General features: G+C 38.9%; 3 protein-coding genes across 4 annotated transcripts; 1 reads left to right on the forward strand and 2 right to left on the reverse strand.

Moving 5' to 3' along the window:
• Nucleotides 1-2,782: 2,782 nt before the first annotated feature.
• Nucleotides 2,783-3,494, reverse strand: LOC142991170 (thyrotropin subunit beta-like). The gene is made up of 2 exons (XM_076141197.1): nucleotides 3,333-3,494; nucleotides 2,783-3,064 (listed from the first exon to the last, which is right to left on the reverse strand). The coding sequence occupies exons 1-2, from the start codon at nucleotides 3,492-3,494 to the stop codon at nucleotides 2,783-2,785; spliced, it is 444 nt and encodes a 147-aa protein (XP_075997312.1).
• A 1,818-nt stretch (nucleotides 3,495-5,312) lies between these two features.
• On the forward strand, nucleotides 5,313-12,518 carry slc5a8l (solute carrier family 5 member 8, like). Of its 2 annotated transcripts, XM_076140923.1 has the most exons (15): nucleotides 5,313-5,995; nucleotides 6,498-6,563; nucleotides 6,831-6,882; nucleotides 7,299-7,366; nucleotides 7,597-7,751; nucleotides 7,943-8,083; nucleotides 8,181-8,310; nucleotides 8,448-8,536; nucleotides 8,877-8,989; nucleotides 9,504-9,575; nucleotides 9,681-9,763; nucleotides 9,860-10,047; nucleotides 10,204-10,313; nucleotides 10,413-10,495; nucleotides 10,593-12,518. In XM_076140923.1, the coding sequence occupies exons 1-15, from the start codon at nucleotides 5,642-5,644 to the stop codon at nucleotides 10,707-10,709; spliced, it is 1,821 nt and encodes a 606-aa protein (XP_075997038.1). In that variant the 5' UTR covers nucleotides 5,313-5,641; the 3' UTR covers nucleotides 10,710-12,518. The 2 variants fall into 2 exon arrangements, with proteins under 2 accessions (XP_075997038.1, XP_075997039.1); XM_076140924.1 differs by lacking the exons at nucleotides 8,181-8,310; nucleotides 8,448-8,536.
• Nucleotides 12,519-12,540: 22 nt separating this feature from the next.
• sycp1 (synaptonemal complex protein 1) lies at nucleotides 12,541-19,680 on the reverse strand. Its single transcript, XM_076140927.1, has 33 exons — nucleotides 19,075-19,680; nucleotides 18,874-18,958; nucleotides 18,705-18,757; nucleotides 18,416-18,580; nucleotides 18,133-18,200; nucleotides 17,974-18,047; nucleotides 17,808-17,866; nucleotides 17,630-17,696; nucleotides 17,452-17,525; nucleotides 17,262-17,370; nucleotides 17,035-17,129; nucleotides 16,761-16,945; nucleotides 16,615-16,682; nucleotides 16,473-16,534; nucleotides 16,281-16,397; nucleotides 16,103-16,207; nucleotides 15,906-16,009; nucleotides 15,695-15,812; nucleotides 15,521-15,591; nucleotides 15,322-15,433; nucleotides 15,179-15,241; nucleotides 15,035-15,097; nucleotides 14,833-14,937; nucleotides 14,647-14,757; nucleotides 14,454-14,546; nucleotides 14,289-14,363; nucleotides 14,089-14,175; nucleotides 13,868-14,005; nucleotides 13,375-13,428; nucleotides 13,170-13,238; nucleotides 12,981-13,076; nucleotides 12,802-12,855; nucleotides 12,541-12,700 (listed from the first exon to the last, which is right to left on the reverse strand). Exons 1-33 carry the CDS (start codon nucleotides 19,201-19,203, stop codon nucleotides 12,557-12,559), a joined length of 3,072 nt encoding a protein of 1,023 aa, XP_075997042.1. The 5' UTR covers nucleotides 19,204-19,680; the 3' UTR covers nucleotides 12,541-12,556.
• Between the last annotated feature and the right edge of the window lie 1,142 nt (nucleotides 19,681-20,822).

A 20,822-nucleotide genomic window follows, 5' to 3' on the forward strand; every position in this document is an offset into this window, starting at 1 on the left:
TACAAAGGGACTAATCTTATGTTTGGTTTTACCACATTTATGACTCACAGATATCAGGTTCTCTTGGGAGTTTCTCCCTGTCTTCCTAGAGAGTTTAGGACTGGGTCGGGAATTTTCTTTATGTGGGCCTGTAAAGTCCCTTGTATGTGATATTGGGCTGTGGAAATAAAGTTGACTTGAAAGTTGACAAGATATAATCAGATATGATTTGGTAATAGGTAGAATATTATGTAAATGTTGTAGGTCCATGGTTTGTGTCAATGGTTTGCTAACTTAACCAGTGAAGTTACGCTATTCTATTCTATTCTATTCTATTCTATTTTATACTATGCGCCTCAGGCAGGTCTGGACAGGTTGGTGGGCTTCTTTAGTGAAAACACGCAGGTATACAGGTCAAAGTCATCTTCTCTAACGGTCTCAGGTGCTCAGCACACAAATGTCAAGACACTGTTTGTAATAGACAGCCTGCAGGGTGGGTTCCTAAGGGTTTGTGTACTGAGGCAGGGTGTTGCAGGAAAAGAGTATATGCATATTCAATCTATCTATTATCTGCAAGATTAAAAACTAATGCCTGTCTGTCTCTTATTTACATGCGTGTGCTTGTTAAATCCTACATAATTGTTTTATTTGCAGGTGCACAAACTACACATTATAAGTTACATAATATCAAAGTACAGGTTGTTTCACACAATGTATCATCTGTCAGCACTGTCCAAACAAGTTCTTCGAAGCTCATAGATATAACCCTTCGTCAAACATTCCAGGTGTCATGTCGTACAGTAAATGTCAGTGGACAAGCTCTTAAGAACAAATAAAGCGTGTCAGAACCTGTCAGGTGTCCCCCTGGCAGGTATAACTAACCTACTTAAAATTGTGCAATGTTACATCATTCTTCTAGTCTAGTCTAGTCTAGTCCAGGGAGACTTTGCAGATTCCCCACAATCTCTATCCGAACATCTAACAAGGTGCACACAGAAAACTTCATGGACCTTTAGGCCTGTGCATTTAGTCTGGAAGATATTTAAACAATCAAATATAAATCAAATTTCATGCACTGCACTTCCACAAGTCTATTTTCCCTTGTGTGTATATAATCTTGTGAAATAATACACTAATAGTCAGTAAAAGTCATGATGAATTTGAGGTGAATTTGTCACAACAACAATAACAACAACAACAACAGACCACCGAAGTGAATTCCAGCCAACCTTTATAAAACAACACATTTTTTTCTGTCTGAGTCACAACTAAACAAAAGAGGCTTGGTCCTGGAACAGTGGTCGGTATGTGTCCCACATAACTGCTTCTCTTTTAGTGCTGACAGACGCAAATTCCATTTCAACCATTGCTTTATCCATAAGGGTATTCGTGCTGTGGGCTTGGACCACACAGGGCATTTCAAACCTTTGTGCAATAACAGTCTGATTGTTTTCAAGTCTGATTAGCTGTTGCATTCTGATGTTGTTTTTGTTAAATGCAGTGTAAAGCACCATTGACCATCTTGTTATATACATGAGAAATGCACTAAAGCCAAAGCGAATCAAGGATTATTTGTACCAAGAGCATGTTTAATAAAAACCATAAGAAAGGAAGAAATACAGAAATATAATACCTAAACAACTGATATCATAAACAGTTTGCATGCATATACTGTAGATGAGTAGGTGAAAAAAACATACTCTAACACACCAAATAAAAACTGACCACAAGTTCTAGCAGGCTAGAATGTTCTGTCCACCCTGGGGAGGTTAAGCCCGGGGGTCAAGTTGTCAGGAATCTCAAGCTTTCAAACGTCATTGAAGCTGTCCATTCACATTCTATGCAAACTGCTCTGGTCTCTCTGGCTACCTGGCTTTGCTGCAACATTCATGGTTAAAATATCCTTTTATTCCTTTACTGATTTGGCTAGAGACAGGATAATTGATCTCTATGTTGTCTTCACATAACTGCTTTTATGCTTCACAATCATGGTGAATTAACTCCACAATGACAAAACAAACTATAATTTCCTCTCAACTGTGGAAGATGCTGTTACATAATCAACAATGTGAACAGGTAAAAGGGGAAACGAGAGCTAACTTGGATCGCCTTCTATTTCATTCTATTCTGGGCTGAAGAATGGGAGTTTCTGGATCAACATTCAGTATATACAGATAACACAGTCAGGGAACATGGACTGTGGTAAGGATATCAATGTTGACTGATTGATGTTTGATCGTATTTGAGGGTCAAGGGAGACTGCATGTGACCGGCGTATTTTCTCCCTTGTTACTTTGAGCTACTGAGCTATTAATAAACTCCAGCTGTCTTTGTAAACTCCTGTTGCTCATGGAAAAGTGAACTTGGGATTAACCTACAAATGACTTCATCTTTGAACAAACTTAATCAAAAGTACTGTGATCCTTCTGCACGTGTTATGCCTCATCGCCATGGTTTATCAGATGATCAGCTGGTTTATAAGAAGAGGTGTATAAACACCATGTGCCTACCAGAATGACGTGAGGGTAAATATAGCTGCATAACGTGACGTATTGTCACACTTATGTTTATTATCTAGCAAACAAACAGTTCAACACTGGATGGGATGACGCCAAGCACAGTTGAGTCAGAGCTATTTGGAGACATCATCTTTAACTAAGTTGCTGTTCCAGGGCAAGGATGAATAATGAACATAGTAAAAATAGCAAACTCATCCCTGTTGTCAGCAAAACAGACATCTTTATTCACAAGATACATTTCATCATCATGAAACAGATGAATGTTTAGAATAAAAGCACGGGACTCAGAATGGGAGCAGATAGCTTGCTTTCTCAGGGTAAGGGTAGATCCGTCTGACTGGTTTGGTGCATGTCGCTCCCTTCCTGCTGGCTCTGTGGGCGCACTCGTTGCCGTCAGTGGAGCAGGCGCTGCAGTGACAGCTGAGGGCCACAGGGTAGGTGAAAACAGGGTCGGCAACAAAGGAGCAACCAGGGAGTATGGCTGTGCGGTACTCCACTTTATCATAGGCACAACCCGTCTGGATAAGATTACGTCGCCTGTTGATGTTGATGTTCATGTTGATGTCCTGTCAACACAAGATACATGATACCTTATACTAAAAAAGTCCCAAAACACACAAACATACACAATTAGACTATTCTATTCTATTTTACAATCTGTCCAGGTGTTTAAAATATATATACTGAAGTAAGACATCTCCAAGATTATTTACCAAATGTACATCATGGAAAGTGTATTCCTATTTGATACTAAAACTTCCCCTTATCTGTTATCTTTTCTTTCTAAAGAAGATGCTTGAAGTTCTTACACAGCAAAAGACATACAGTTCATACCTTAGAGAAGCAGAATCCCATGCAAATTGTCGTGTTGATTGCGACGCAGTAGTCACACTCTGGCTTCTCCACATAAAGGGTAAAGTCAGTGGGTATACACAGGGGGGCGACCGGGCTGAACAGCAGCACAAGGAGGCCACAGGCAAACACAGAAGGATCCATGTTAGATAGTATATCAATCTGCGCCTGTGGGACCTGCACGGGAAAGAAGAGAGAATTGGAAATAAAGTGACATTTAACAAAGAGGACAACATGTCTGGTATGGCATCATCAAGTACACATTCTTTTACGTTATGTGAAGATCACTGGCTCGGAGGTGTGGGTCCCTGCAGGTCTGATGATGCTGTGAGTCTGAGCCCTGATGAAGAGTATTTATGTGGACATCATTTAATCCACGTTGATCCAAGCTGCTTCTTATCGCTTATCTATGACGAAGAAGTCATAGAAATTTGGTCCATTATGTGGATGACATGAATTAATGATTTTTCTTCACAAACAAAGGTCATGTAGTAACCATGGTAACTGATTCACTGGATTCTAACCCTGCAGTCTCTCTGTGTCCACTAGATGGCACAAAACGCCTGAAAGTTGACTTCTGCTTGAGGTTTGCTGTCATTTATATACAGAATATAACTGCAACAGGAAGTGAACTGTTACTGTTACTGAACTTATCAGACATATCAGACATTTTGATAACCTACAGGTAATCGCACTGGACTTATATATCATTCACTGATGGGAGGGGCAACAACACTAGGCCAAGCGACTTGTGCTTGGCTGAATCCAACCACCACCCTCCCTACTGCCAGGCTCTACCACCCTGAGCCACCCCACACAGGTCAACACAGACCCCAGAAACATACTATCCATGATCCATAGTAGAATACAAGTCACTATCTTGACTTGACAGTGAGGACACTTTGGCAACTTTGTGACACTTTCGCCGCCGCACTGCAGGGCCTCTTTATCTACAAGTGTGTTTAATGATTGCTTAGGACTGTCAAAGTCTCTCAGAGTCACAATGGTGAAGCACGTACCTGTTTGTTTTCAACCTCCTGCACATTTTTTTTATAGGCGCACCTGTTGTGTGTGTGGGTGCGTCATAAATCAGAACACCAGGTCAGAGAAACCTAACCATGCCATCGTTGTACTGTGCACAGAATAATATGAGTGACCAGAATATGATAACCCAGTCCAACAATATTATAGTGTAAGCACATTAAGCCGTAAAAGTACACATTCAGCAGCTCATTCATGAAGCTCTTAGTCATCTGTGCAAACATTAACATGATGACATTTTACATTAACCTTTGAGGTAGCTGCCGTAACTGATGTGCCTGAAGAGACAGAAAATGCAAGAAATGCACAAAATGATCCTTAATCATAAGCTCTCTCATATAACAGGTATTTATTCACAAAGCATCCACAGTACAAATCATAGTCCAACACACCATTATACATTCATCTTAAGTATTTTTTAGCTCCTCTTGGCGTGACTCAATCCTCTTTTATCTTTCTGCATTTAGTGGTACTGTAAGAATTATATGTCCTCATGACACCTTGTTTTTTAAGTTTGATATGTACTGTTTATTGTAAGAAAGCACGTAAAATAAAGAATTGCATCAAATAAAAACACTCAGTAACTCCCCGAAAGTAGGGACATGTCACAAACACACACACACACACACACACACACACACACACACCTTTGTTTACCTTGATGTTTTACTTGCTTTGAACCACTGAAACTTCTATTACTGCTAAGCCTTTTCTCTGAGCTCTCCCATGACAAGATAAGGGTTTCTATGTGCAATCAGAAAAGCAACAACAGGTTTAGCACTTTTACAATCACAATGAACACTGCATCTGGCATTTCTGTGTCTGTGTCCTTGGTGGATAATTAACCAAAGCGAACTAATCTTTATCTACATACACCATCAGGGTGGTAAATTGCTGGTTTAAAAAGGACTCCACTGATATCTCCACTGACAAAGCTGGAAACACATGGAACTAAAGCTGTGAAACTTTTGTGAATTTCTATTTTTTATGGAGGGTTTGAAGAGAAATATGTTTGCAGTTGACTCAGTGTCAAATTACTGACACTTGAACTACTGGCAAATTTTTTTCCACTTGATATTTGAAATGACAGTTTAGATTATGCATCTAGATTGACTTATTTCCAGCCAATTCAGAGGGAAGAGCATTAAACAGTAGCTAGATCTCATCATAGAGAGTGAAAGTCTTTGAAGTGCTTACGGTGGTTAAAAGATAAGTGTTGGTGCTCAAAGGCTCCTTCGGCTCATTTAACTATGACCCGTACAGACGGTGAGGTCCCTACTTTCTCAGTGTGGGACTATGTGGTGTTTGTTGGAACCATCTTGGGAGCTGCTGGCGTCGGCCTTTTCCAGGCCATCCGCGGTCGCAAGGAGACGAGCAGTGCCGAGTTTCTGCTCGGTGGACGGCAAATGACAGCTGTGCCAGTTGCCATGTCGCTCACTGCCAGCTTCATGTCTGGCATCACGGTCATCGGCACACCTGCTGAGTCCTACCGTTTTGGAACTGCCTTCTGGCTGTTTGGTTTCGCCTATGCCATCATGTCAACCATCACAGCTGAGCTCTTTGTCCCCCTTTTTTACCGGTTGGGTATCACCAGCGCCTACGAGGTAAGGAGACATTACACGATGATGCCTGTGAGGTTGTGTTGATTCAGAATACATCATTTCAGTGGTGCTCAAGCCATTTGTGTCATGTCTTCAATAAACTTTGTGTTTTGTCAGCTTTTCTTTCAATCATTTCTGTTGTACAAGTAAAAATGCAAGTTTAGCTTTGTACAGTCCAACCTTATCAAAGCACATTGGTCACTCTATAGATTTTAAAGGTGAATTGCAATCACTTTGCTGGAAAATTTACAATTAAGTGAAATCAAATAAAGAAAGAACTATGTGTGTTTACTTGTGATAGCTGGTAATGTTGTCAACCAAGGCTGCTTGGCTCCTGTGTCCTGTCTGGGCTGGATTTACTATGTGCAACAGGAGGAGACTCTTTATTAGACTGTTTGTACTTTAGAAATCACTGACAAAAATCTCAACTAGCTTACTGGTGTGTCACATGAGAACCGCTGGTGTAAACGTTTTCTAACCGTCTCGCTTTCTGTCTCATTCCCAGTACTTGGAGATGCGCTTCAACAGGGTCACCCGGTTAACTGGGACATCAATATACATTGTACAGACGGTAACTGAAATGTCATTTCATGAAATGAGAACACTCATACAATAACAATATTATGTTTCTTCCCATCTAATTAAAAGCTAAAACATGAAATGAAGAAGGCCAGGACTAAAAGGCTTATTATGAAACATGTTCCATATTAAAGAGCACCTGTATTTTTTTCTTGTTGACTTTATGCAAATTTGGGTCTGGATAGTTTTTCCTACAAAGCATTAATATGAATCACATCCATGTTTCACTCTAATCAGCTAATAGTGCTGTCCTCCTCAGGCTCTGTACACTGGTATGGTCATTTATGCTCCGGCTCTTGCGCTGAATCAAGGTGAGTCCTGATGATGAGGATTGACATCAAGTCAAATATTAAAAAGCTCAGCCGAAGTAGAAATAAGTACAGTACAATTTTAAGTGGCCATAGAGTGTAATGTGCTTTATGTCTGTATAGTGTTGTATTTTTCCCCCCTGATATTATCAAACATGCTATTGTTTCTCTTTCACTCTTGTTGTTCTCAAACCTACAAAAGAAGGGCCAAAATGTGTTCTTGTTATACTACAAATAATAAATGGATGAAAGACACAAACCAAGCTGCAAAATCTGGATACACACACAAATATTTCTCTGCTGTATCAACACAAATGATAGAAATATTGACTTTAAATTAGTCTTAATATGAAAGAAAGGCTCAATTGTCCCATTTCGATTCTTCATATGAATGATAATGTGTTTTTCTCATTATTCAGTCACTGGGCTTGATCTGTGGGGAGTGCTGGTAGCGACTGGAGCAGTGTGCATCATCTACTGCACATTGGTTGGTAATACGCTGCTGAAAACAAAGCAAATAAACTCAAATAAGTCCCATCGCTGACATTTTGCTAACATCCAACTACATTTGATCATCCGTGATTATTATGTACGAAAATCATTTCCATGGATAATTAGACAAACTATACAATTTGTATAATTCTCATCTAGCATTCAAATGTAGTAAAACGGCAGCCAGATGTTGCCATACTGAGTGTTTCCCATACTTTGTTTCAGGGTGGCCTGAAAGCAGTGATCTGGACAGACGTGATACAGATGGTGATCATGTTGGCAGGTTTTGTGGCTGTTATTGCTGAGGGAGCTGTGCTGCAGGGAGGCCTGACCAAAATCTGGGAAGATGCTGCCCAAGGAGGCAGACTAGATGCATTTCAGTAAGAACATAACAGTATCTGGTTGGCCTTGTTTCAAAATGTTTCCTCCTCAGATCAGTTTTGACTGATGTGTGTCACACGAAAGATAACAGATAACAAATGCTTACAAAATGAACAAATGAGAACAACATCTGCCTTCACTAGCATGTACTGTAAATGTGAACACACATTACCTTCACTTTGTTTCATAGATTTGAGGCAGATCCTCTAAAGCGTCACACGTTTTGGAGTATTTTGATCGGCGGCAGCGTAATGTGGTTGTCCATCTACTCAATCAACCAGTCCCAGGTTCAGCGTTACATCTCCTGCAAAACCTTAGGACACGCCAAAATGTGAGTGGTAGTGCCTGCAAATAAATGCAATGACTAAAAGGAAATAATGAGCAAGGAACATGCATTGATTTACAACATTGTCACTGTCATCTGTCAGGTCTTTGTATGTGAACATGATTGGCTTGTGGGTAACCGTGAGTCTGGCCGTTTTTACTGGCCTGGTCATGTACTCCATTTACAAGGACTGTGACCCACTCACTAATAAGGATATAAAGACACCGGACCAGGTAACTGATACAGCAGTTCACTTCACTTAACTATTCTATATATTCTTAATAACTATCATCACCTTGACAATCACTCAATTTGTATTGTAACCAAGCATCATTAGTTACAGTAAAAATCCATTTGTACTCCAAACCAGCTTCTTCCCTACCTTGTTATGGATATTCTGTCTGCTTACCCTGGAGTCCCTGGTTTGTTTGTGGCTGCTGCATACAGTGGGACCCTTAGGTAAGCCCTGGAAAAATATGAGGAAAATATTGTCTTTCATTTCGGTGTATTGATTGCTATACTGATAGGGGAAGTGCTATAGCCGTGTTACATGATATAAGGGGCAATGGGAAGGATACAAACAGCCTGCACCCCCTCTGGCCTGAGATTGTGGCAATTTGTCCATGAATACAAAACATTTCCTAATTACAATTTCAAGTGCGTTTGGTCTGTTAATGTTAATATTTTTACAACTACATTCTGGATGCTACCTGAAACTAATCATTACTACAATCTACTCTAATTTGTCTTATTGTCCTTCTGCTCAGTGGCTTAATATTAACTATTAAATATTTTACAGCACCGTGTCTTCCAGCATCAATGCCTTGGTTGCTGTCACAATGGAAGACTATATTCTTCCTATATGGAAAACCCCCACAAACAAGCAGGTGTCCTGGATGAATATGGGCCTGAGTAAGTTGTGGAAAAATACTTTCCCACTGGCAGATAATGGCCATGTATAATGAAACTACTTTACTTGTTTAATTGCTGCCAATACAGATACATTATATTATGCAACGTCAAAGTTACGATAGTGTCAAAAACATTATACACTTACACACAAATGTAATGCAACCCTGTTGTGTTTGAGACTGCATTAGAATGTACAGCGGGGACAAAAACTCTTTGAACTGTACATGACATCGCTATTATCGTATTATGTTGTTCTTAGCAGACAGTACAGACACCAGTTTATTGTGACATGACAGATAAAGCGTTTTCAGTCTGACAGCTAATAAAAAAAAACAACACTTAGAAGTCTATTCAGAGTTAATTTCATGTAGATTTGTGCAGGACGTGGATGTGGACTTATTCCTCGCCTCATTCAGATAAAGTGAACACACACATGCCCACTTAGTAAGTTGTGTATTTGTCTTAACTCTTTGTCTCTCAGATATCGACAAATTATATTTTTTCCAAATCCCAGGTGTGCTCTTTGGTGCCGTGTGTATTGGAATGGCTGGAGTTGCTTCTACCATGGGAGATATTCTGCAGGCAAGTGTCTACAGCACCTACACTGCTGAAACACTTACTTACTCTACAGCACTACCTATTGCTCAATATAGAGAATCACAGTGGCTTCTAACTTCTCTGTTTTAGGCAGCTCTCACTGTATTTGGCATGATCAGTGGGCCTCTTCTGGGGCTCTACCTATTAGGCATGTTTTTCCGCACACCAAACTCCATAGTGAGTATGGATTCTCATTGTATTATTATACATTCAGAGTGATGTGATGAAAAATAATCCTGGAGTTATTTAAATGCACTTGTGTTTATCTTTCAGGGAGGACTGATGGGACTTGCCACGGGTCTTGTGATGACTCTGTGGGTTGGAATTGGATCCCAGATTTACCCAGCCACAGCGGACAAGACAAATCCTCTTCCACTCAGCATTGCAGGTTGCAACAACACAATCGATCAAAACTATACAACAGCGCTTCCCTTGACCAGTGCAGAGCCATTGACCCCTGAGTATGTACTTCAAACAGATGCACACAGAATTTCTAAGAATATGTATTTCTAGGTGATATTTGATCCATGGTCATGTGTCAATTACTGTTATTTAGTAACCAATGCGGAACTTGGGTTTGTAGGATGCTAACTGAAATGATTTGGTTTGTGTGTCAGCGTCAGGCCGCCCCTGGCAGACTCCTGGTATTCTCTGTCCTACCTCTACATCTCTGTCTTGGGCACACTGACCACAATGATTAGCGGCATGATTATAAGCATGATCACAGGTGAGACGTCTTCTAGCTTCGCTTCCAGAGACACACATCAAAGCTGGTTTCACCTACTATCTAACAAGAAATAACAGCCATGGGGATGTTTCTATTTAGGTGGATGCAAACAGAAGAAGAGCTCTAATGTGTTTGTGGGGAAGAGAGACCTGTTCTGCTACAGCTTCTTCAGTGACTCAGAGGTAGAGATGAGAAAACAATTAAATTATACATTACTTATTAAGCTATCAAATATTCTTCCTTGCAATTATTAATAACACGTTGCTTAATGCTCCGCAGCCACAACAGGTGCCGGACTTCACAGAAAAGGCCACCGATTTCCACGTGAAAGCTGACAACACAAAATTACACCTTGAAGTAACGCGTGAAGATGTTGTTAAAGTCACAAAGTTGTAATGCTGTTCTGTAAATAGTCTGACAGGCATTATCACGTGACATGTAGCCTTTCTAAAGCACTAACTCTGATATGTACCTATATGTTGATATACTGTATATTTTGGTGTTTTTTCACTATGTTGCAAAAACACAAACTTGTATATGACTTAAATGATATTTGGTTTATTAAATGTCAGATGACAACACAATCAATTACTTAATTCTTCAACCGAGGAAGAGTTTTACAACCAACAGTGACAACAAATAGTCTTGCTGAAACATTTTTATTTTCATATAAAATTATGTAAAATAACGTTCCACAACACTTAGACAATAGAATATGTTCCTTTAATTACATTTTTGTGAAATGTAGCAGCCTTCACCTGAGTTAAAGAACAACCAACCAAAGAGCAATGAGGCTCCTTCCTTCCTTTCTTCTCCCTGATGGCTGCTGTAGTTATATTTATTCCAATTAAGAGCTCTATATTCTACCTCCAATGTTAAATACTCTGTGTCCATTCATCCTGAAAGCAAACTGACCCAATCATGTTATTTTTCAAAATGAACATGACACCGTTTTCTGCTAAGTGTTAATAAATCTTTTGCAAAATGTTAAAGAGTATTGATTGAAAACAAACACACACAAATTATACCAATGAGAGTGAGAGAGTGAGCTTTGCTCCAAGTGATATAACCTTGTACCTTGTCTCCTTGGCAAAATGCTATTGAGGAAGTTTACAAAGCCCTAACCTGCCGACTTGTACTGTGTGTGTCATTACTGGAACATTGTGTGTTGAACTGTCACGTGCACAGGGAGTGGAGGATCATATTAAATGAAGACTGACTCATAAAGAAAACAAACAACATGAAAGAATTTGTGTTTTCGCTCATAGACAATAAGGTGAGCTGCATTTTTGTTGTGTCAACAGCAATGAGCAAGAATTAGAGCTTGTATTTTTATTGAACATTCTAATAAGTAGACAAGCTTTCAAACATGAGAAAAAAAAGAAAATAATTTAAACACAAACTCTAGTTCTCAGGTAACGTTTACTAGGTGTTCTTTTACTCAAGTGCTCCTCCATGCTCATGTTTTGCTTTGAATAACAGAGCTTAATACCCATGGAAACGGTCTGTGTGTGTGGCTTGTGGCTTTCTAGAAATTTCTGTTGCTACAACACCAACAGCTATGGGGAATTTGGAGTTCAGTTGTTAGGTTAAACCCAGGGATTGTTATTGTAGGTCTGTTGGTCAAACTGACACACACACACCGCTATGCTGGCTCCAACTAACTCCTCGGTGGCAGCATCTACAAGTGTCTTAAACTTAAACAAACTCCACAACGCTCACCAAGAATACAGCAGCGACTCCTGGAGCACCACTCGGCCCCAGACGTCTCTATCTGGACCTCGGTAACAAATAATGTCTCAATTCATTAAGGAAGGAGAATTCCTACAAGATGTTCTGATACTTGATGAGAATTTAATTGAACCGAATCAATTCTAATTGAAACTACAACCAGAGTTGTTTCAGGAAGTTTCTGCTGAAATTTCACATTTGTGAACTTTAAAACCTAAATGAGCAATTGATGGCAGCAAGAGGTAGCGAAATAATGAAACTGCATAAAAACTGAGGATTTGAATACTGCTTCAACTTGTAGTAATAGTTATAACTGTTACATACATACACTGAACAGATGAATGTACTAATATTTATCTAAACACACTTCTCCCCATGCCAACACTTAAAATAACAAGCGAGTGAAAAGCTTTCAGGAGACGCCAGCACAGTGTTTCAGTTCCAACATTAAACCTTATGTGCATTGGTGATACATGTAACTTCTCAACACCATATTAATTTTAGTCTACTGTTTAAGCAAAGACCTTCTCGTTTGTTTTCTTCTTCTTTTTGAAGGAGCCAGTAACAGCAGTCCAACCAGCATCTCTCATCCTTTTCATTGCAGCCAGCTTCAGTGCATTGCCTGGTGATTTGCAGTGAATAAGGGGGCTCTGGCTCTGGAGAAGAGTTGACAGAAGGTTTCAGAAAAGGGACCAAGGATTCAACTGACTTTTGACCGCCTCGATTAACATTACATCAAAACACATCAATATGTTACCTTTTTGAAGAAACGTGGAGCAGAAACACTAGGTTCAGGAGTGTTTGCAAAGGTCTAACATGAAGAGAAACAAACAAAGAAGACAACATAAGTTTTTCTGGCAATATTATATAAATGATTAGCTCACAGATTAACTGACTTGATAATCCAAACTGCCAGCCACACAAAATGCTATTTACCAAAAAAGCCGTTTGATCAGAGCTGTCAGATTTGGGGTCAAGGTTTATAACGCCCTTCCTCGAGGGTGAGGAAGGTGGTGTTCTTATTCTATAGGACTGTAAGGGAATGAAAGGGGTCGATACCCGCAAAAGACATTGTTGAGTTGAATCATTTTGGAAAACTTTAGTATGATGAGTATGATTTATTACCTTGATCTTTGTTGTTGTTCCAAACTTATTTGTACCTTTAGGGCTTTTCAGGTCTTCTTTGTAAGTTTTCTTGAAGACAAAGGTCATACAAGGTCATTTTGAGGAATCATGCACCAATAATTCAGAATCATCGGACTCTAAATCCTATAATATAGTTATAATTGTCTGCCATAAACATTTAACAAAGTAGAAATCCCTTTCCAACCTTTGACTTTGGTGTTGTTCTAGATGGAGTTTTGATGAATTGGTTGATAGTTTCCTGGATATAAAAGACATTTTATGTTTTTATGGAATACATCAAATGCCTTTTACATTAACCTGAACTTGAGGCACTGTTATTCGTCTCCAGGAAACTGAATGTCATGCAAACCTCATTCAGAAATTGGTAACAGTGATATAAAGTAGTTGCACTGGCATGACAAAATACTTTGCCACACCCATGAAACACACGTGCACAACGACAACAACAGTGGTTTTCTCCATAGACGGTTCAGATCAGTGATCCATATTTGAATCAAGGAGCTAATGACGCTCACTGGCATCCCTGAGATTCTGAAGGAGGGTCCTTAGAAACATCGGTTTGAACGTGGATAACTGCTGAGAAAATACTGAACATTTGATTTAACATGAATATTCTTTCAACATGAAAAATATAATGCCAGTAAATATGTATTGCTAAAATGAAAGGAATAACTCACAGTGTTCTTTGTGGCTGCAGTTCTCCCTTCCCCTCTGCTGTAAGACGGAGTTCTGCTGCTCATGATGGAGTCAAACACATTTGTCTTTTCCTTTGGAGTCTTTGAATATATCGATTGTTTGTAGCTAAATGCTGGTGACTAAACGTTTTGAAATGAATTAGTCAGGTACAACTCTTTTTCACAGCAAACGTCTTACTTTCTGGTATTTACATGTTTTGCACCTGCTGGTTCTTTGCTTTTGACAGTTGAGTGTTTTTCATATGTGAAAATTCTTTCTTTACGTCATTGAGCTCTTTCTGTAGATTTTCCTAACAGCAATGACAAAACATACAGTAAAACTTAGAAATATAGGAAGTACAGATGGTTTTAGATAAGAAGCCAAAGGAACAAACATTGCCACCAGAGGAAGTAGACTCAGTACCTTTTGTGTCATTTCTATCTGCAGCTGTTGCTTCAGGGTTCCAGTTTGTGTCTTGTGCTTTGAGAGCTCAACTTCCTGGTTTTAATGATTCAGTTTTAGGAGAGTTTGGATAACGTATAAGTCATTAAATTGAACTGTTAACAGTCTATTTTTCTTGTAACATACCAGTGATTTCCTGCTGGCAACAGCTTCCGTCTCCTTCCTCTTGTTCTCCTTGAGCTCTGCATCCTTCTCCTGAACGATCCGGTCGTATTGGCTCTGTTCACGACACAATAAAGTTCCTTCTGATATGCTGGGTGTTTTGATTGACAGCCTTGCTTTTTCAATGAACAAACATTATAGTTCAAGATGACCTTACCTTGTGTTTTTCCATTAGTGCAACCATATCGGCTATCTTCTGCTGACATTTACCCACTGTGTCGTCCTTATTCTTTCGGGCATCGTCTGCTGAACATTTGAGCTTTTGTACCTATGAGAAAACTTTCAATAATAGAATGTTCGACCAATCAAAATGCGGCAAATGATATTTAAGTGCACCAGTAACCTCATTCTCAAGCTCAGTCACTATGGCTGATTTTGCCTCCAGATCTTTCAGTAACTTGTGCTGTTCTTCCTCAGTCTGTTTTTTCGAGGTGTGGGCATTGTCAATCTAAAACAAGAGGCACATGCATTGTATGGGAATGCATCATAGTTAAGAAGTTAATATTGTTGTTAAAATGAGGAAAGAGGAAAAAAAATAATCATACCAGATTTTCAAGTTGACTGGATTTCCTCTCCTCCTTTGCCAATTGTTTCTTTAGCATTTTATTCTGAAAACATAAAGACCGTTGGCTTAAAAACAACAAAAATTCCATATAATGTCTATGTTCCGTTTCAAAGTGAGTACAAACCTCTTTCTGACATTCCTCCTTGGCTATAACTTTAGCTTCATACTTTGCCCTGAGATTGCACAGCTAAAACAAACACACAATTGCTAGTTACTTCTGGAAAACAACTAAAACAATATTGTAATAGCAACTTATTTTTGAATCACCTTTACTTTCACGCCTCTGACCTGCTTTTCTGTTACTGAATTTATATTCTGCAAAGTCTCTATTTCCCGATTTTCCTCATGGGTTTTGTTTTCAAGGGAGTTCAAATCCTCTCTATTTAATGAAAATATGACACATTTACTGTAAATCTCAGACATTATAAAGCATCTCAGATCTTTACATCTGTGAATGTAAAATGACCGTAAACACTGGTTTTCCTCTTCCAGTCTTTGGATTTCTCTTGTGAGCTTCATCCCACTCTCCTCACTCATCTGATCAGCCAATACACAATACACAAAATTAAACAATGAGCCCTAAATAACAATAATGGCCAACGTATTCTTCAAAATACTGTATCAAACTTTTTATTCAAACCTTCAGGTCAGCCTTTATGTCCTTTACTCTAGAGGAGCTTTCACTACACTGCTCTTGTATGGCCTTCTTTTCAGACAGCAACTCCTTGAAGTTGGACAACAGCTCTTCATAGTGTACTCTTCAAAATAAAAACAAATTCAACCAGACAATATTAAAACCTCCCAATACATTTAATTCTTCTGTATATGCACATTGTCCACCTGGAACCTACTTGTGCTGCAAGGATTCTTCCCTCAGTCGCTCAATCTGATAAGTGTATTCTCCATTTGTCTTCATTTCCTTTGACAATTGCACATCCAAATCCTGCACTTTGATCTGATATAAAAAAACACAACAAAATCCTTGTAACAACTCCCAGTGTGTCGGCCATTATGAGCACAACAGAGAAAATGTAAATTGTGTTAAAACCTCAGTTATATTGAACTTCTCTTTCAGATCTTTAAGTGCATTTTCCACTTCCACACAGGTTTTCTTAAGTAGATTCTTTTCAGCAAATGACTTTTCTGCTTCATTCTACACGAACAAAACAAATAGTCAGAGGCAGTTTTCTCCTGTCTTTGTGAGATGGAGTGTGCATGCTTGTTACCTTAAAGTGCTGGACTTCCTCAGTTTTCCCTGAAAGCTCAGCTGTGAGCTCTTCCAATCTGATCTCAAAGAAATCAATCTTACCAAGCAGGGATTCAGTGGATTTTGATTTTATGTCCTACAAGCACAAACCACATATGAGCCAATAACTGTTGCTGGAAAATGGTTGAATATTAGAATTAGTACACATTACCAGTTCCTCTTGAAGGATTCCAATCTGCCCATCTTTCCTTGCACTTTGCTCCATGAGTTCACCTGTTGAGTGAAACAATTCTTTTAAATTTGATAACAAAAGATCGGAATGAAATCCAAATATATCACTGTGTCATTCTTACCCAGAATGTTGCATTTCTTCTCAAGCTCATTGTTCTTAGCCATCAGTTTGTCCTCCAGATCCTTGCACCTTCAATAAACAAATAAACAGTAAAGACAAATGTATGCTGTCGGTAAAATACTGCAGATTTTCAGGACTCAAACATACGTCTGTGTCTCAAAGGTCAATGAACTTTGCAACTCCTGGACGGTTTTCTGAATTTTCTCCAGGTCGTCCGCTTGTTGATTTTTAATGTTGTCCATCTCCTGCAAACTCGCTTCTTTCTGAAGGATGATCTGAGAGTATTCCTCTTTAGTTTGCTCCAGTGCTGTGGCAGTCGCCTCCCTGTGCGTCTTGAAGGGAAATGCCACATTTTGATCAATGCATCGACTGCACAACACAACCCCATGTAAAGGAACACGACAACAAACCAGGCACTCACTTCGGCCTCTTTACAGTGCTGCTCTGCAGTGTGGAGTTTTTCAAGAAGGGATTTCTGTTCATTTCTTGAGTTTTTAAGAAGCTCATTTTGTTGATCTGCAAGGCATTTAAATATATTTGATAAGGTTAACCCCTCGTATTATCTTCCAAATCCCTCACTGCAATGATATCAAGGTCTTTCATTTATATAAGTCTGTTGGCGTCAACTTCACTCTGCGTTAATCTTACTTGTTGTCTCTTCAAGTTGTTTGCAATTCTTCTGGGTTTCATGGAGGTCAGGCAGAAGTTCCAGCATTTCCTTCTCCTTATTGTTCAATTTTCTTTGAAGCACTTCTACCTGTGGATGCATCTCTGTCCTTTAATGGGTCGTCACAAAATTCAGCTGCCTGACTAAATATGTCTGACTTTATTCACTAACCTCTTCCTCTTTCCTCTTATTTTCATCCTGGTATTTCTCATCAAGGTCTTCAAATTGCAGTAAAGCATCTTTGACTTTAAAAAACAGACATTTAATACTGTTGTTGGTGCACAATTGACCCAAAGTCGTTTAAAAACAAGGAAGGATTTGTAGTTTCTGATTGTTACATAGATCATACGTTTCTGCCTTTCGTGTCGATCAGCTTCAGCTTGAGTGTGAAGACTTTCAAATGCTGCAATCATTTTCTAGAAAACAAAATATATATAAATCCCAGAACTTTGTCTTTGAATCTCAGAACTGAATACTTGTGCTTAATAGTGTCTACCAAATTAGAATACTTTACTCATCATATTCACCTGAATATTCTCACTGTTTTCCATAAAGAGGTGATGTGTTTCCTCTCTTTCTGACACAACTACAACACAGTCATGACAAAAATCATGCAAAAATGCACATTCTCTAACTCTGAATAAGGATATGTCACATGTACGGGTTGCAAACATGTAATCACATTTTACTTACATATTTCCATTTTTGCAGCTGACTGCTGGTGAATTTCTTTCAGTATGTTACACAAGTTCCGAGTTGCATTGTTTCTGTTGTTAAAAGTCGCTTAAATTAAAAAACAACAACACACCAGCGTCTGATAAAACTACACAAATCCGATATAAAAACCCATACTTGATCCTCAAATCCTCATTTTCTTCGATCTCTTTCTCCAGCTTGATGCTGAGACTTTCAATTCCAAACTGTGAAGAAAGAGATGCACCATAACACAAACAACACCATGCAGAGTAAGAGTTAGTGTGGTTTATCTGTAATACCTCCACTCAAAAGATAGATACCATACATAGACACAGATGAACATCCAGGCAGGCAGGCAGGCAGGCAGGCAGGCAGGCAGGCAGGCAGGCAGGCAGACAGACAGACAGACAGACAGACCCACAGCAGCTGATGTACAAACCTGCAGCTCCTGAATGGCTTTCCGCTGAGTTTCAATTGTTCTTTTATTTTCTTGTAGTTTCCTTTCCCTTTGTGCATTATCAGTTTCTGCCTTGATTTTCCAACACCTTATCTTCTCAATTTCTTCGTACAACTTGAAAAATGTCTCCCCAGGTCTCCAGCTATTCTGCAGTATTCACATGAGTAAGAAATAAATGGACAAAAAGTAGAATTAAGTTATTGGAAAAGTTGTTGAGTCCCTGCTCGTTTATGTATTTAACAACATAATAACAATAATAAAAAAGGCTTACCTCTCTTCCTCCCTCTTTTTCCATTGGTGGCACTACTTTCATCTTTGGAAGATCTTGGATAAAGAATAACACAGTGTGCGTTAAGTATTCGATCACGGTTGCCAACTTCTGTAAAAAAAAAGTTGTCAAAAACGACAGCTTAATTTTGCTCACTGTGAAGATCAAATACCTTGGCTGAGTGGTGAAGATGTCACAGCCAGGTTGGTTTTAGTGAAAGGCTTACATGGCTCTTTGTCAAAGTATTTACTGTTGTCCTATTGGGAAAACAGGTGTTATTGTTACCTGAGTCATTGATTTGAAGATGACAACAATAATAACAATTTCCTAAGACTTTCTTTCTGTAAAGACAGGAAACAAATCGCTAGTCTACCTGCTGCACGGCGGGTTTGAGTCCACTGCAATCACCAACATTCTCCTGAGATCGAATTGCAGACACCTGTCCGCCATTGATCCTGGGTGGCACCAACAGCTTGAAGTTGAACCCGCGACCTCTGTCCATGCTGCCCGTGAGCACTAAAGTAGTTAGCTGCAACTACAGCTGAAGTTAGCTCCAATATAACAGAGATATCAAACAACTTCGCAAGCCCACAGAGCGCTAAATGCTTACTTTATTGTTACCTACCTTTGTTTTTCGTAAATTACTGCAGCGAATAACTGACTATCGTACCAGCACATGACGCTGGCGCAACATATTCATACCACATATATCAAGTGTAAGGAATGGGCGAGGTTATATCAGCCAAACTAAACCAATAAAGAGTTTAATCCTGCGGACACAAAATGGTGGCAACGGACATTGACATTATCCGCACGAGCGTGATTTTGTGCGCGGTGTTCACGTTACGTTAGTGTCGCAGTGAGAATTTGCGGTCTACTGCTTCCATCACAGTACAGCCAACATGCTTACTACTTGTTGGCAGGCGCAGTTTAACGCGCAGTTTTTATATCCACGTCCGAAACTCAAACTATCGCTTTGCTTTACGGAAACGCGAATCAGACCGGAAATAAAGCATCCAAAATACAACATTTTAAAGGGAACAGACAATTACTTACTTCTTACTGTATTCATTTTAGCACTATTAATTGTTTTTAGTTTGAATTTCAAAACTATTTACCAATAAAATTACATTTACCTGTATGAACGGGGAAAATCATGATGGAAACAACATATACTTACCAATGCCATGCATTGGTAAGTATAACTGAATCAGATCGTTCAGAGTATTTAGCTAAACTTTTTAAATGACCCCTTTGATTGCTGGCTTAAAATGCTGATTAACACACGATGTAGAAGGCACTTCTTGTCCAAATGTATAAGTAAAAAAAAATGGCTGATACAAGTGCATATATAGACCATATCATAGAAAATAGTATTAAAATAGTAATTTTGATTTGAATGAAAAAACATAGTATAGCCATGTATTTGTCAAATGGCAGTTTATTTGAAATACAGGTGTGTGTTCCGTATAACGTGCAGTCAGCGGCGTATTGTTCTATCATGTGAATGCAAAAAGCCATAAATAAGCTTTGACATCTTCACAATCATTGATTATGAGCCTTCTCTAGCATCAAAAATAGACCAGCAAAATAATATGTTCTGAACTTGGAGGAATCAAAAATAAGTTTATATTTAGTGATATATTTATGGGATATAAAAAGTGAAAGAGGCACGGAGGAGTTTTTTCACAAATGTGATTGAAAGATAGTGTCGCAAACAAAGCGAGGTTATGCTGTGTGTAGTACTTTGTTGTTACTAAGTATGAAAATGATTGTAGTCCCTCTCAAAAATAAAGCCTGCCACATTCCTTTACATTACAACATAACTACTATCTGATAGTACATTTTACAAGGTTGTCAAAAAACCTATACCTCATGTGCTGTAGCAAAGTTCTAATAATACAATGCAAGGATATGTATATAATGAGCCTATAAGTGCATTTTGTTGTAGTGTTAAAGAAACAATACATCATGAAACAACAGAGCGTGTAAATGTGACAGTTGAATGTCTTTCTTCTTCAGTGTTTGAGACAAGCGCCTCTGTTGGTCATCAATATTCATCTCAGAATTACAACAGAATTACATTTAAAACCAAAATGTATCTTATCAGGTATGAAGACA

The sequence above is a fragment of the Genypterus blacodes genome, unplaced genomic scaffold, assembly GCF_046128005.1.
Source record: "Genypterus blacodes isolate CSIRO-AG114 ecotype Tasmania unplaced genomic scaffold, CSIRO-AGI_Gbla_v1 ptg000017l_1, whole genome shotgun sequence".
Lineage (NCBI taxonomy): Eukaryota > Metazoa > Chordata > Actinopteri > Ophidiiformes > Ophidiidae > Genypterus > Genypterus blacodes.

Bases quoted from the DNA above. Each gene is read 5' to 3' on its own strand.
- slc5a8l (XM_076140923.1), top strand. From the start codon at position 5,642: ATGACCCGTACAGACGGTGAGGTCCCTACTTTCTCAGTGTGGGACTAT. The intron at 6,883-7,298 runs GTGAGTCCTGAT...CTCATTATTCAG, and splicing joins GGCTCTTGCGCTGAATCAAG to TCACTGGGCTTGATCTGTGG. The intron at 10,496-10,592 runs GTAGAGATGAGA...AATGCTCCGCAG, and splicing joins GCTTCTTCAGTGACTCAGAG to CCACAACAGGTGCCGGACTT.
- sycp1 (XM_076140927.1), bottom strand. From the start codon at position 19,203: ATGGACAGAGGTCGCGGGTTCAACTTCAAGCTGTTGGTGCCACCCAGG. The intron at 18,048-18,132 runs GTATGGGTTTTT...TTTTAACAACAG, and splicing joins AATGAGGATTTGAGGATCAA to AAACAATGCAACTCGGAACT. The intron at 15,098-15,178 runs GTTTGTACTCAC...TTATGTTTTCAG, and splicing joins AGGAGGAATGTCAGAAAGAG to AATAAAATGCTAAAGAAACA.
- LOC142991170 (XM_076141197.1), bottom strand. From the start codon at position 3,494: ATGGATCCTTCTGTGTTTGCCTGTGGCCTCCTTGTGCTGCTGTTCAGC. The intron at 3,065-3,332 runs GTATGAACTGTA...TTGTGTTGACAG, and splicing joins TGGGATTCTGCTTCTCTAAG to GACATCAACATGAACATCAA.